At 41.3% G+C, this 16,576-nt stretch overlaps 1 protein-coding gene across 2 annotated transcripts in view; it reads right to left on the bottom strand.

The window, feature by feature from the left end:
* ncam1a (neural cell adhesion molecule 1a) overlaps window positions 1-3,243 on the bottom strand; it is a 220,519-nt gene extending 217,276 nt beyond the window's left edge. For both annotated transcript variants that reach the window (XM_029518980.1, XM_029518981.1), the window contains exon 1: window positions 3,125-3,243. In XM_029518980.1, coding sequence (XP_029374840.1) covers window positions 3,125-3,176 — 52 coding nt within the window. In that variant the 5' untranslated portion in view covers window positions 3,177-3,243. The remainder of the gene's footprint in view (window positions 1-3,124) is intronic.
* Between the last annotated feature and the right edge of the window lie 13,333 nt (window positions 3,244-16,576).

The following is a 16,576-nucleotide window of genomic DNA, read 5'->3' as shown; positions in this document are numbered from 1 at the left end:
TGTGCTGAGTTTCATGAAAAAAATAAATAAATAAAAAATATGTAGAAATGGAATTGGCAGGTGCAGCAGTAACTGAGCGTTCACAGGGGGCTGTATTGCCTGGGGCTTATTGTTATAGGCACCCGTAACATAAGGAAATACAATTGAGAAACTCCAGTTTGAGTAACGGATGCATGAGTCTGAAAGTCTCTCTCCGAATCAAAAACGGTACACAGCAGTTAAAAATGCCGAGAGGAAGCATCACGCCAGCCTGGAAAGTTTGATGACAATGATTACATTCTGGATCTTGACGATCACAACGAAACAACAGAAAAGTGCATGAGAAAAAAATGTATGAATAAATCTGTCGGCCATGTCCGCTCTCGCTTTTTTGGGGTTGTCCAAAACTGCATAGCCAGATGAAAGTGCACTGCAGTGTGGCAAAGGGTCAACCTTGCATTGTGTGTTGTTTTTTTGGTTGATTTTTTTTTTAAGTTTTTTTTTTTGTTATTTTTATAGCCAGCAGCAGGACATGAAACTAAATGATGGAACAAGCTCCCAGTGCCTAGGGCAACATCGGATCACTAACCCGGGTCCAAAAGTCTAAATCACCACTCTTTCAGGCTGCAGATTGATGACCATAGATTCAGCAGATCATTCCAATAGCACAAGGTTAGAAGTGGTGATGCACACGCTGGACTCAAGCCATCTGGCTGCAGTCAGATAACGCACAAAAGGTGGCGGTCTGTCTCCAATTCTAACATCATATTTGCGTTAATCGAGCCAATATTCAGTCATTTCTTGAAAGGTGGGGCGTCTCCCCATGCTACTGTTTGTTACTGACCTTGATATTTAATTATTAATGAACCGGAACAGCAACTCCAAATCAATAAGTGTAATTAAATTGCTCAGGCTTCAAACTCTGATATTGTCATTACCTTTCTTGTGTACCCCAGGCCTATCATATAATGTGAGAAAATTCTTTGGATTTCCTTCTGTATTGCATCACTGCAAATCCAAAGCCTATTTATTTTATTTATTTTTTGGTTCCTCTCACTCTTCACCCATACGAGGTATCGCAAGTATTTCAGCTGCATAACAAATTACAGGGAGCGAAAATGAAAACATAGTGATATTGGTCCCATACTGCCCTCTACGCCAGCATCCGTGACAGTCGACCAGTCTGGAGTAAATGGTGGCCACTGACAGGCAGTTTCTCCACTAAAACATGTCAAGCTCTGTGCACACGTTACAGCTGTAATTTAATACAGCACACAATTCAATGTTCACATCGGCACGTCAAGCAGCAATGTTTATTAATACCGGCTGATACGCCAATATAAAAATTTGGATGTTAGTTTCAAATATCACTATTATGAGCAACATTTCCCATATGGTTCTTTTTTTTTTTTTTTTGGTAAACATTTCCAGGAGGCAGGATGGCGTATTATCGTCTGAATTAAACAATGGAGGGTGAAAAACATTGCTCTTTTTCTGACAACACCACCAAAGACACAGCAGACTTGTAGAATATGGAGGATTACTGAAGTGGACATCTGGGCTTAAATTAACCATCCTTGTGCATTGCTCATGTCTACTAACTCAAGTTGTTATTAAATCAAACTAGTCCTCCTGTCTCCAAGGACCCCTGGGGGTCCATAAACTCCACTTGGAGCTCACAGTTGCACTCTGCAGAAAGGAGGAGGAGGAGGAGGATATGGTGGGAGGCGCAGGAGGTGGGGGTTTATGGGGTGGTGGGGGGGGTCCTCTCCCGCCCTATATAACAGTTGGAGCTCTAGGATTGGATCCCATTGTATACATTGAATGACTATTCACTCGCCCTCAATGGATGACGAATTTCGTCCGAGCCAACCAAACTGAGAACTCCGATCAGACGTGTCAACAGCATTTTTTGCGCCTAAAACGCACCGCGATGTTAAGTTTGGACTACAGTGTCCCGTTCGGGAGGGAGCGGGTGGGTGTGTGTGTGTGTGTGTGTCTGTGGGGGGGGGGGGGACTGAGGCGGTGTCGCATTCAAAAACGACGAGGGGCTGTTAACATTGAAGCCAACGCTGATGATTGGAAAAGAATAAAATACCCGCACACTGACATCCGCTCTGAAAAACAAAATCCGATGATGGAGAGATTCGGAATATTTGGCCGCATCCAATCCAGAGTTCAAGCGCGTGTTTGTGACAGCATAACAATAAAAGCCCCTTGGTGTTGATTTCAAATAAAACGTCCCTATAGCTATTTTTGGTGAAGTGAAACAAAAGCACCCCCCCCCCCCCGACCTTCATCCTCCCTCCTCCAGGGAGAAGAGCGACAAACGCTCCGAGCTCGCTCCATCCTCGGTGCGTCACAGCTGACCCAGCAGAAGTGGCAGCGACGGGGTGGACTTTCCAAAAAACAATCAGCGCCCTTTTCTTTGGATGCATTTCAGCATTTCAGACCAAACACCGCGACTTACTGTCACACGTACAGAGTATAAAAGGCGCACACGGTGGCACGAAGACCACAAAGCGTCTCTCTGCACCACTAGTTCCGATCTCCTCCAGCATCCATCCCCGCGGAGATTTACCCCCAAAGAACCGACTCCCGAGCTGAAAACCGGGCACGCTGTGGCTCGTTTGCATATACAAGACATAAAATGACCCAAATCTTCAGCCAGTCTGAACTCAGCGAGGACAGTCTGCCAACCGGACCGGAGGACCGACAGTCAAATATGCGCCCCTGATTAAAAAATGTTATAAAAAAAAAAAGCGGGGGGGGGGGGGGCTGTATGAGGTTGGAAACTGAATAACACCGGCGACTCTCTGTTGCATTTTTACCCCATAAAGAGGCAACTCTGAGCTCTTTTCCGAAACTTTGGGTGCATTTTCAGCAGCTGTGGACTCTCTCTCTCTTCTCCCCCCCCCCCATAAAAAATAAATAAAGAACCGAGTCCGGAGTCAGACAGAGATGCCGCCGATGGGACCAGAAGGATGCTGCTCCTCAATCAGCTCCGGATCGGCCTGCCATCATTAACACGTTTATTTATTTCTGCTGCGGCCACGGAGTGAGAAGTGATCTCCAAAAAAAAAAAAAAAAAAAAAAGAACAAAAATAAATAAATTAAAATAAATTTAATAAACAAGCTTTCTTACCTGCACAGCCAAAGAATAGAAATCCCCAGATGATGTCCCTGATGTGAAGCATTGTAATGTGTCACAGATAGTCTCCTTGTAGAGTAGACGCACTTTAAAACAAGCGAGGTGTCTCTCCTGAGTGGGGGGTGGGTGGGTGAAAAAAAAAGGGGGGGCTGGGGGGGGGGAGGAAGAGAGGACAGAGACAGATGAGACCTTTTTTTTCCCTTCTTCTTCTTCTTCTTCTTGTTTTTGTTGTTGTTGTTGTTGTTGTTTTTTTTTTCCCCCACGGACAACAACTGCAGCCGGACGGAATTTTGGTCCTTGTCGCTACCCGTGTTCGCGGCACAATGAGTGACAAGACGAGCAGCAGCCGTAGCACGCACTCTCTCCCACATGCGCGCGCGCGTACACACACACACGCACGCACGCACGCACGCACTCGATAGATACCAACACGAATTACTCCGCCCGGTAGGGCTACACACACACACACACACACACACGGAGGGGGCGGGCTGAGGTGAATGCAGTAACAAAGTAGTGCCGGAGCAGACAGCAGATGGTCACCAGGGGCTCTGTAATTCGGATTTACTGGGTTTATAATCCATCTAACGGGGTTTAAATAAAACACATAGAGAAAAAAAAAAAAAAAAAAACACACAACACCTATCATAAACTAATGACTAATGACTAATTACAAGTGTCACCGATTTAACGTTGGAATAATTCAATAATTGTGTTAATTTTTAAATATTGGGTATTGTTATACATGCATCGGATATTTATTTCAATGATAGTTTATATATATTTATTTTTGTGCAATACTGCTTTTCAATTTCTTTTTTTTTTTTTTTGCTACCCTTTCACGCACCAGCTTGTGCTTGTGTTGCACCTCCAATTTCATTGTTTGCTCTGCTTATGTCAATAAAGTTTCTTGTAAACACGTGTTTCCGATGGAATTGGGTTTTTACCCGCAACAACTCTCTTAGTTTGGCTGCTGTTTGGTGTTGGAGGTGCCAGACTATCCTGGCATTTTCACTCAAAAATAAAAAATGAAATGAAAATGAGGGGACGAAAAAAAAAAAAAAAAAAAAAAGTAATTTGAGGTTACATCTTAACACGTTCAACGTGAACTTTGTTCAAACCTGTTACAGCTGTCAAAAACTAATTTGACACGGTTTTAGTGTGCTTGTGGCTTGAATGCGTACAACCTGATCTCTGTCTGCTCGCCAAATAGACTGCCAGCATCCTGCTTTCTGGAAAAAAAATGATTTAAATACAACCCAACTGCCGCAGCATACGTCAGTGGTACTGCAAACCTAGCTACCAATTACACTAAGTCACACAGTGTTTGTCGTTAATTACCTACACCCATTAATCACCAAGCTAACCACAGTCTAATTTGTCCCATCACAGTTTCGTAATGAGCCAAAAATAGTTTTCACTTAACATCATAGTGAAGTCGACCTGAGAAAAGAACTGTCAGAGTTAGCGGCCATCGGTGCATCTCCATTGATCACGCCTGACATCAGCCTTTGCTGAACACTGGAAGTTCAGACACTTGACCAAAATATAAAAAACGAAAGAAAAAACTACTGCTTCACCTTAAGCACGGTAAGGTGGAACAATTAAATCAATCCAACTCTAAAGCTGACAGGCAGAGTTATAAAATCAAAACTTGCCTTTGAAACATTAACTGGGTTGCACTGTGGACTAAATACATTCAACTGCACCACTGAACATAAGTGTAGAAGCCAAATACTAAACAGAAAGAGACATTTGCACTCACCAAGCTCATTCGCTGCTCTCCTGTTTGCTGTCCGCCGTCTGCCATCTGGTTCAGAGGAAACTCGGAGTAGGCTGTGGCTGTGGGAATGGCAAGGTACACAAGATTATACATCACTCTTAACCTTTTATCAGGAGCTCCATTTTCTGTTCCTGTCAATTTGGACCAAACCTCAAGCCAACCAGCCTCACCTCCTTTAAGTAAAGATAGAATAATAAAGCAATCATCTTTCACCTTTACACCGGTGGCTTGTTCCCTCATTAGCCAGCCCCACCGCCTGTCACCAACTGCACCTCATTAACTCATGTAAAGCCATTGTTTAGAGATAAAAACCAGAAGCTAGTTGTACGATTCCATGTCAATACTGGAGGTCCAGCATTTTATCACAGTTAAAACAACGTACAACTTCGAAGCCTATTAACGCTAATAATCCACCAGCCATCAAAAGTGAAAGCATTCCCATCGCTAACGAGCTGCGATAAATCCAAGTTTCATTTTTCTGTCGATTTTTCGGCCATTTCTGAGATGATGCGCCAAGACAGGAAGTAGTTAAAAACTGCAAAGGCACCACAAAGGATTTAAAAAAATAAATAAATAAAAAAATCATGTGTCGTGTTTAATTTCGTGCTAAATTCAAGTGAACCTGCAGATTTTGACCAGCTACCCGATTCAACGTAGCACGCCGCGGTGGGTTAAAGCAATACAGGCAAAGGTTCATCAGCCTCATTAGCTGAGCAGCAGCTTAAAGGGATAACCCATCTAAAAACATTTAGTATCAAACATTACAGTACAGTTTACTTTTCTTTTTTTTAAATGGTTGTTGGAGGTTGTTTGGAATCACTTCAGCTACAATGGATTCATAGTGTGTGAATTATGTTTGAAACACTCATTCATTTCCCTTTAGTCCTAATTTGGTTTGTGCCAACTCTTGAGAAAAATGTTGGCGAATGTTGCAGAGCGCTCGCGGCTACTCGCCAACTTCTCCTCAGATTTTTCTGCTGCTCAGGTAGCCGCAGATTCATCGCACCTTTGTTTTTCTAACCCCCCCCCCAAAAAAAAAACAAACAAAAAAAAAAACTTGTACTTCAGCGAAACAGCCAATCTGGATCAATGTCCGCCATACTGGAGACTGCGTTAAAACATCACGAGTATAAGTTACCATATCTAAAACAAACATGCTCTCCCCCTTCAGCAAATGTACTTCGAAACGGCTTTCTTAACCTGAATATACACCATCCTGCAGAGCGAAGGCCAAACATCGAATGGAAGCAAGAAACAAAACTCATTCTGAGTGGAGAGGGACTCTGCATCAACGGCATGTCAATTATTGACAACCACTAATAATATAACGCTTTAAATATTAAATACATACGGTTTTGTTATTTTTGAGGGTCATACATGTGAGCATTACCTCCCGGGGAGAAAACAAGCCAGGCTCGGTTTTATACAGAAGTCTTGTACAAGGATGCTTTGGTCGATAAATGTTGCTGATTCCGTTTACTGTGAACCTGCTCGAGAGCCTGAAGGAAATCTGCCTCATCATATGGGCACAGAGAAAGTCTCAAATCCACAGCCTAATTAGTGCACTTTCTCTGGAAGTAGGACATCCTCTGCAGTGTGATACCAAAAGTCTCCTTGAACTAAAAGTGCACAGTTTATCTCTACTTTTAAAATCCCCCCAAAGAAAACTGGAAACAGCTGCGGATTATTTCATATTATTTGCATTAAGTCAGTTAACATCAAAGATGACGAAGCAACCTTTAATAAACTAAAATTCACTGCCCACCACCAGCGTTCATCATATGTCCTTGACAAACCCAGAGCATTCAGCAATTCTTTTAACTAGCAATTATTGCCAGTTTCCCTAAAATGGAGTAATAAAAAATAATTATCCTGAAAATGATTTCCATACTTAATAGTATGCCAGATTGACATTCACATTACAAGGCTATTGTGATGTGATGTTGTCCGAGCAAGGATAAGCAGAGGAGTGAACAGTCAGAGTCAAGCAAATCCAGGTCCAGATATAGACATATAAATATATATCCCAGGGTTTAATTACCCATAAGGGAGCCAAGAACATTCCTCTTAAGTAGATTTTAGATTTGAATATAAGCCAACAAATATAATTCAGCTAAAATTAAACGCAAATTAGCCGAGTTATGTCCCCTTTGAGTGAAATGCATTACTTATTCCATATCAAATGACAATTTATGCCTTAGAATGTTTTCGTACCTTGTGTTTTCCTTCAATCAACGTTAATAAAATGATGCTCAATCGTAGCAGCGGTCCATGTTTGGCCCGTTTCCATTTCGGGATAAATCAGTGCACAACCATTTAAAAAAAACAAAACCAAAAAAAACAAAAAAAGCATTGGAACCAGGATATAAAGATAGTAAAATTTAATTAAATGCATAAAACCAGGTGCAATTAAAAGTAATTGATGACATTTTAAAAGCTTATCGTTTCAACACAATTAACACCTATTTAGTCACGACTAATGAAAGAACTCCAGCAGCACCAATAACAGTGATGTCATGGCCATTTACCAACAGACTGACAAAAAAAAAAAAAGTTTCCTGAACTGACGAGCTGCAGAATTACGTTTGTCTGTTAACAAACACGTCAATCATTCATATCTGTCATCACTATACAGGACAATAAAAACATCGAATACATGTTAGAGCACTAAACTAAAGTTTCATTTTGCCTTTTTAGAGACAACATGATCCTATAAATAAATAAATAAATAAAAAGAAAATCAAACCACATGCAGAGTTTAAAATTGAAATGCAAACCAGGATGGTGCAACTAAATCGTTGTGTGCTGTGGATAATGGAGATATGGCTCTAACAAAAAGATTGCTCTTGTCTATGGCGCAGAGATTAGAGAAGACATGCAGATCTAAAAGCTGCAGCTGGATCAGGTCATCTAAGCGATTTCGCATCAGTTCTCAGCGGCATCCAGTGAGACATTTGGTGGATGTGCCTAACTAAGGGTGCAGTAGTGCATAGCTTCCATCTGTGGGATTATGGCCTGAAATGTTTAACTAATTATAGAAATATATAGTCGTGGTCCAGCATACAAATGTTTGCAAATTTCTCATAATATGGCATTTTAGCAGGTTCCCTACATGGTTTCACACGTGCTGAACAGGTGTGGATGAGCTTGGTTTTTGTGCCAAGGATCTTGCTACAGACTGGGACCATCGCTCACATCGGGCAGGTTGAATATGAAAACAAATGGTCGTGTCTGTGGGATCTCTGAAACCGTGTGAATCCGGTGTTATACAGGTCAGCCTGCAGATACAGCATCAACAGCTTCACAGACGCCTAGTTTGGGTCACCGAAGGCTTTACAGACAGCAGACGTTTCAAATATTTACTGCACACATTGATACCCCTCAGAGGACAAACGTCCTCCATGGGACAAGGTCAACTTTGCACACAAGACACTGTAGCCATTAGCCAGATTTTCTATGATAATTAGCTGTAAAGCCCGAATGCTATTCCTGTAGCACAGGAAAAAACTGTTGTTGCTTCATTGTTCAACCTCTATCCTTTAAACATAACTATTCATTTAGATTAAAAAAAAAAAAAAACTACAAATTTAAATTATTTCTGACATGTAATGATTCATCAGAAATGCTTGCACACTGCCTTTTTCAGGTAAGAAGGGTGCAAAGCTCACCAGCAGATATTTAGTCTCCCCCCATGGATGCTTTTCCCAGCCTGCTCCAGCACTCCTGAATAAGTGCCCTTTGAAGGTATACCTCAGCATTTCTTTTTATCAGAGGAGTTCACGACAGAAAGAGATAACATCAGGAACAGAGGACGCTACAAGCAACAAAAAGGTTTTCGGCCCATGGCCCCGGTCGCTTTTACCAACTGCACATACATAAAAATTATACCACGTTTCTTCTTTCCAGCCTGAACAGGTGTACACACACCAAATGGTAACATTAAGGGATGGACAGAAGGCAGATCAATGATGTGATGAAGCAGATTATTCTCCCTCATGAAATAGAAAACAAAGTCAATCATGGCATCCAAAAAAATCTCGCTTGGTGCCAGAATTATGAGGCTAACAGCAACAGACAATGTTATCTTTGATTGACACGGACAAAAGCGGCTAAACTGCAGGAGGTGAGAGTAAAGTTTTTGTTTGAGTGGCTTGAATCAGTTGGAGGTGATTAATGTATGCACAAACTAACATGGGTAAAGAGAGCTGTCAAAGTAAAACAAGAGACAAGAGCAAATACAAGTCTTCAGTGTTGGAGCTGCTCTGAATAATAACGTGTATGAATTTCCGGATCCGACAGTTTAAGTAATTTGAGTAAAGTTTACTTACTCCGTATAAATTCACAGGGAGAAGCATTTGACAAATTCTCACCTACTGTTTATCTGGCAAGATGAAGATGTAACCGACTGGTGGAGTCAGATGGAGTAGTAAGATGTTTGCTCGTCTTTATGCAGCAGTTAAATACATAATCAATATGTATGAGATTCATTACCGAATTGTTTGATATTGTTTAAATATTAAAAGTGTGGCAGGCAAAACAAATACGGCATTATTGGATCCTCAAAGATCTCGTTGTTAGGAACCTCTCCGCCCTGCTTGTCATCAGTAACGATTGTTTGACTCCTTTGCCTCATTCATAATTTTTTTATAGTTGTGTTTTCACAGATACCGTCATGAATAATCCAAACAGCCGCATTACTAAGATTTTATATCTTCTTTTTTTTAGCTAAATATAACAGAGATTCTTTATTATTAACGTTATTGTTAGCATTATTATTATTGGATGTACATGTAGATAACTTCTGAGGGCCATATTATTAATATATGTCTTGAATCTTGTTGGGATCGCCTCCCACATGCTCAGAAAAGAACAATAGAGAGGCCTACATGTCCCTCCAACAGCCTGGGCCAGAGTTGTCTGCCTATTTGAAAATGGCGCCACAACCCCCAACGTGTGGATCTGAGTTTGAACAGGAGGGCATTGGCTCGTCCCCGGTGACGTCACGCAGGTGATAAAGACCCACAGCAACCATCCACCTTCGCTTTTTCCCAGGCTCGAGTTGCAGTAGAGAGCTGTCCCAGCTTTCGTCTCGACCAGATCACCGAAGGGAGCAACACTAAACATTTGGATCCTTCCAAGAAAAAAACCTGCGTCACAGACTTCAACTGCTGTGTTAATTTCTTTTTGTTGTTGTTTTCTTTTTTTCCTCTTCTCCTCAAACCTGGTGCAGACCTGAATTAGAATAGTGTGCATTGCATTTTGTTTTACCGTATCTTTAGTTTGTTTGGGATTCAGTTTTGTTTGCTTTGTTTTATTTCCCTTAAATCCCATCAATTCTAAAATTGATTGGTGCTACAGATCGGCCGTCACCATGATCAGTGATTGAGCAATATCACTACTTAAAAGGACCAATACCCGACTCCGTTCACTAGCTCGACTATTGTGTAGTGTATTGTGTAGCTAATGTGTAGAGATATTGTAATAATCATCAATGGTGACGTCGTCTGCAATCTCTCTTTCCTTCCCCTCACACACAGTCACATGCAGCGATCAGTCGCCATCCTGGCTCTGACGGGTGCGTAGCCGACGTCATCTCCGGCCATCTTAACTGCTCGCACACGCGCACACACACACACACACACACACACACACACACACACACACACACACACACACACACACAAAACCCATAGATGGACTGCGTATGATATTGCTACGGTTACCGCTATAGCTATCGATGTTGCTGATCCATTCTTATTACATGCGTGTTACCTGTTGTAGATTAGTAGCTGATGTGTGTCATTGGATAATCAAACTATAACAGCCATTTATCCAGAGTGATGTTATTTTGAATAATTATTACTGTGAATAAATTCTGCTGTAATTTAAACTGTCTTTTGTGATTATTGTGGCTGAAATTGTGACAAGTGCTGGATTCATAACAGTCGGTGCTCGATTTCACTCCTCCTGCTAACCTTCTGAGACTGTATATTGAGTTTGTTATTTTGGGTTAGCGTGCCTGCTTATAATAAACAGTCTTAGATATCAATGATAATTTTCCATAATCAATGATATTCCAAATTGCCCCTACTAGTGTACAACAATCTGTATACTGTTCAAGTTGGAAATAACAAAAATTCAAGTGATAAGAGAGCCAAATGTTAAGAAAAACCTGGCTGCCAAATTCGCCGGCTGATATATTTGCGTTTTCTGTTTGGAGACACTTTTTGTCTCGCACAACTTGGGATGCACTTGTTCCTTTGAAATATGACATAACAGTGCAAACAGGCCTTCTGTTATCACATTAAATAAAAAAAAACAAAACAAAACAAAACATCTGTATTGATAAACTGATCCGACTGATTTGTGGTTCATGTGAAAAGCACATGGGCGTTCAAATTCACAGATCTTATTATGCAGGGAGAAAAATCACTCACTGCTTACATTTTCGGCACCAGTGTTGCATTTCTAAGCAAGATGCTGCCTGGTAACACCAAAAAGGTGAAGCAGAGAAGTTCATTTGCATCTCCTCTCAGAAAAGGTGGTGCTATGTTGGCATCTCGCAGGTCATACAAAGTCAGAGTTGGTTGGGTTTTTTGGTAACTAGACACAAAGAAGAAAATGCAGCTTTTCTGCACTTGGAGAGGAAGGCTGGGAGGTTGTGGGGCAGATGATTTTCTTCATCCCTCAGGGGTTGGCACCGAGAACAATTACACACAACACATAACTTTTTCTGAAATAACCTGATTTCAGCTTAAAAATGTTTTAATAATAAAGGGTACAATTTTTGCATTTGGGTCCCCCCCCCCCACAAATCCCCATATCACGTTTTTCCTTCTGAAATATGGAAATGCATGTTTACAGTATACGAGATCAAGTTCAGAAAGATTTTTTTTTTTTTTAAAGAAGGAGATTTGCAACACGAGCCTTAGATGTAGAAGGATCAAACAACCACGCGTAATTGCAGCTGAGCAAGTGATGAAATTTATGGCGTTGTTGATTCCATCCATGCCCAGCCTGCAGCCCCCCCCCACCCACCACAGGGCCGAAGGGGAGTCTCCGCCTGCAGCTGCAGTTTGTCAGCAGACTGTCATCGAGGCTTAATACCGAGTCAGTATCTTACGATGCCCAAACCTCGGAGTAAGCCCTCCCTTTCCCCTCCGCCTCTTTAAGTGCCACTCTGCCGAATGGCCTGCAGCCCGCTGGTCTAATATGCCCTCTGTCATGTAGGCACGTGGCCAAGGTGCAGGCATATTGGGAGCTGTCCCTCAAGGTGCCGATTTGAGACAGACTGACAAGGGCATCTGGGTTATTTACAAGGGAAGCTATTGTCATTCAGTTTCCTACTGTCAGTCTCCACGGGGCTTAAACTGCTTTCTATGGCCGTGGTCACTTTCTCTTCATAAGTTGATTTCAGCCCAGAGAGGGAGGTTAGAGTGGTTGCTTCTGTCTGTTGTGTCACTCTGTCTGAAGTGGTTAACTCGTACCCTCGCTGTCGGAACGTTGCAAATTTGTTTCTCAGGTTGTTGTCCACTCTTCGCTTCATCCTCACAATCAAAAAACAGCCAAGTCAGGCTGCAGAGTGCAGGTACTCTCCTAGCTGTAAATCAAAACGGTATCGATCTGACTTTATAAGTATTCATTTAACTTTCATTATTGACTGGATTAATCAATGTCCTATTCCGTTTCTCTCTCTCACCCCCTCTCCCTCTCTCTACCACTGTTTTGGGGATATTTTAAAGGATGATCTGCGTTTATTAAAAACTAATCTTTCTAAATAGCTCTAATTTTTTCATCATTGACCATAAATAAGAGCATTATACTCATCAAGTTAATGGGTTGAACATCAGTCACACCAAAAGAAGTCAGGAGGCAACAAAGACAAGCAGTCAGGCGATAGGTCAAATGATCGGAAGGAGCTTTCAGCTCAGCCAGAGAAAATGAAGGCGAATAGAAACATCTCACTAAACTGTGGATCCATTAAGTTTCCCGTAAAAATGAGAGATGATCACCAACATTTTTGGCATGCTACCATTTAGTTTTCCATCCATCAAACTGGCTTATGAACTCTGTTCACGCTATTGGTTCCACTAGTCTGATAAATAATGTAAAATGAAAATAAATTACGTTTTTTGGTTCTATTTTTTTGCCTTAATGCGAATGTACAATAACACAGCATATACACAAAATGTTCAACAAGAGGCTACTTTGTTCATTTTTAACAGCTTTCACTGAAATTCTTCACATTGCCACACAATTTTCCATTACAACACACCACTGTTTTCTGTATTGCCCAAACTTTAAAGGACTTTCCTTAAATCAAAGTGTAATGACAGCGTTTCCCCAGGGTCTCCTCTGTGGTGCCCTGTGGATGGCGATGGTCAAAGTCATCATTAAAGTATTTAATGACAGTCCACAGGAAACCATTATCATTTGGGGAGTCATTCATTAAAAATTAATCTCTTCCTCCAACCCCTTATTATTACAACCGAGGTTCATTATGGTGTTGGGTAGCACCGGGAGCCGGCCAAAACCTCAGACTCTGTTGGAAGATGAGGGGCTGACCTGATGAAATATGAAATAAGCTTTTGCAAACACTGAACAGAAGCCGAGTTTAGGCCTCAGATGTTTTTCCAGCGTATGACAACACTACTGATGTTTGCTCATTTTGATGCTGTAAAATTAATCCTAAGAGCAGAAAAAGCATTTTCAACCATCTACAAAAATGTTTCCGTCCTAACTGTTACTGGGTCACACTTTAGTTTTCTTCCTGAAAGCATCATTCTCACTTTCTGCTCTATGTTCCATCTTCAGACTGAAAAAGGAAGTATAATGAAACTGACTCACTCACCATCGATGTGAAATATTAAAGAATCCTGGTGGTTTGAATCTTGGGCTTTAATCCTATTTGTTTTATCCATGACAAGTATAAGTTAATATTACATTACCGTATTAAAGTACAATTCAGAAAGTGGTCAAATAGTCAAATGAGACCAGAGGAATGTGAAAATGTGAAAAATGTATTCTGGCCCAAAGCTGGAACAATGAGAGTCAGCTGTGGAAGAGAAGAGATTTCCTTTAAATCGTTATTGCAACAACAGGCCCACAAAAGATTTGTTATCTTCTGCTAATGAGAGAGGAGATAATGGAAGAGAAAAGAAACTCTCAGTCGAGATCAAAACAGTCTGGCCGAAAATCCATCCGCGCAACCCCGGTTTATTTTGACAAGTATAACACTTTAGAAATAGACCATTTATTCAGTTATCAACTTCAGTGATAGAAATGTTCTGATACCGCCAGAGTGTGACTTGAAATACTATCTCTTGATTAGATAATGTGATTGCTGTAACGTGGATACTTTGCAAACACACATTTCTCATTGCTTATTGTGAAGAAATTATTTTCACATCACTCTGCCGCAGTCACACAAACATGCTTTTTTTTTTTTTTGCTGTTTGTTTTCTCTTATAACGCCACTAGACCCCATTTGCAAGATGAAGGATTGAGACAGACAATGGGGGAGTCCTGACATTGAGGGGTGGCGGGGGAGATATTGCCAATTAAACGTGTACGATACAATTTCATTTTAACCGTAAAGCAAAAATGTTAGAAACAATGGCTTCCAGTGAATGAGCTGGAAAACACAACATCCGCCATTCTCGACTGTCATCTCCTGGAATTGAATTATTGCAACGACAGCTGTATCAAACGTGAACTAATGAATCTGTCCACACTCGGTAATGCAGTTAGGACTGAAGTGCTTACCGCTGGATGCTCATTTCTGACTCCTCAGTGACACTGATGACAAGTACGCTCCCACTACAAGGGTTTTATGAATTTCATTAAGATAAGCAAGCTTTATTTCCACTTGAATATTATTCGGCTCACTAAAAAAAAAAAAAAAAAAAAGGATCATTTCAGTTCACAGATTAAATGTTACGCGGTGAGGGTTTGAAACGTTATTGCAGCATTTCTCGGGAAAATGGCAACCGCATTGTTCTAGGGACTTAACTGCACTTCAGACCACTCGTCTCTAAAATCATCATCTGAGCCAACATTTATGAAAAAGGTGATGGTGCTGATTTAGCAGCGAGTCCCGTGTTGACAGTCTATTACAGAGAAGCCACTGCCATAGGATGTCATCTCAAATAAGTGTCAAGCCATACGACTATCAACATCGACTGTTAATATCCAGCTTTTCATTCGAGGGGGGGGTAGTTTACTCCAGCTGCATCAAATCTGCTGAAGAGGCTTTCCTAATCAGCTTTCTTTTATACATTAATAAATCCAGATTAAAATGTTCAGTTAGCACTGGATGTTTGGCCATCAGGTATTGCTTCTTCAAATTCCTGATGCTTGTTTTTGCTTTTGTTTTTTTTTTTTTAATGTAGGAAGTAGACAATTTAATTTTTGTTGGGTTCTGAATAAGTAAACAGTTCAATAAGTATTCAGGGCTATAAGTCTGTCAAGACTGGTTGAAGCAGCGCAGGCAGAATGGACCCAAATGCAGACAGGCAGGACAGATTGATGCAGTGACGTAGCTGTAATTAAAGCGTGTTGGCTTACAGGCAGACAGATGGATGAACAGACATGTGAGTTGCTGAGCAGGCAAGCGAAGGAGCAGAAACAGGCAACAGGTAAGAAAAACTCTGGTAGCTGTTATGAAACACTGAACACAGAAACAGGCAACAGGAACCAGAATCTCTGGGGAAAACTGAAGTGAGACTCAGGAACAAAAAACACAACAAAACTGACAATCGCAGGTATAAAAATAGCAGCTTGGCTGATCAGAATCGGGTGTTATGAGTGGGTGGAGAAGCTTCAGGATAGAAAAGAACAGAGCAGATAGAAAGTCCAGAGACATCTGGTGGGTGGACAGAAAATGGCAGGTCTGTGGAAATTAAGAGAAAACATTGATCCCGGAGGCGACTGTGAAAAGAAACAGGCAAACTTGCAAGAACACCCTTTTTTTTTTTTTTTTATAGGGTCCATAGGGGTTAATTAATAAACAGAATAATACCCAATCATCTTCCTCTATCAGAGGAAAGTTTTGATAATTTGTACCTCAGCCACAGCTGGACTCTGGGATGACTGCTTCAGGGGTTAGCAAGGTGTTTCTGAGCCCTGATAATTTGATTGGGGCCTGCTGCCTTTAGTTTATCCCATTATGTTCTTATTTAGACTCCTGCTCCCGTTTGTCATTTTTGTCCACGGTTCAGTCGATATGCTGATATCTCCACAAAGCAGATGTTCAGTTACTGCTCCTGTAGTTGATTGATTATTTCACCCGTTGAGTTAGCCAACAAGTGCATGAGCCAACGTCTGTTATATAAGCCGTTCACGCTTTCTGCACAAATAAAACACACATCCATCCATCTCCGTCTTCACACACACTCAGCTTCCTTCTTCCTCGACTGCAGCTTTCTGACAGGCACTTATACAAACATGACGTGACAGCAATCAATATTTCCGAATAGAGAGGTCAGCCCACCTTTCCTCTCAAATTGTTTGAACGCTGGAAAGTTGCTGTGCTGCAGGTCAAAGTTTAATCATATGAGCACTACATGAGGTGGAAGAGCCGGAATGAATTCAGGACAGGAACTGAATTTTCCTTCTAATCAAATTGAGGGAGGATGAATTTAAATTTGACTGCAGAGCGAAGA

This window comes from Echeneis naucrates, chromosome 14 (assembly GCF_900963305.1).
Source record: "Echeneis naucrates chromosome 14, fEcheNa1.1, whole genome shotgun sequence".
Lineage (NCBI taxonomy): Eukaryota > Metazoa > Chordata > Actinopteri > Carangiformes > Echeneidae > Echeneis > Echeneis naucrates.
The sequence above is the reverse complement of the archived record's forward strand: the minus strand, read 5'-3'. Positions and strand labels throughout refer to the sequence as shown.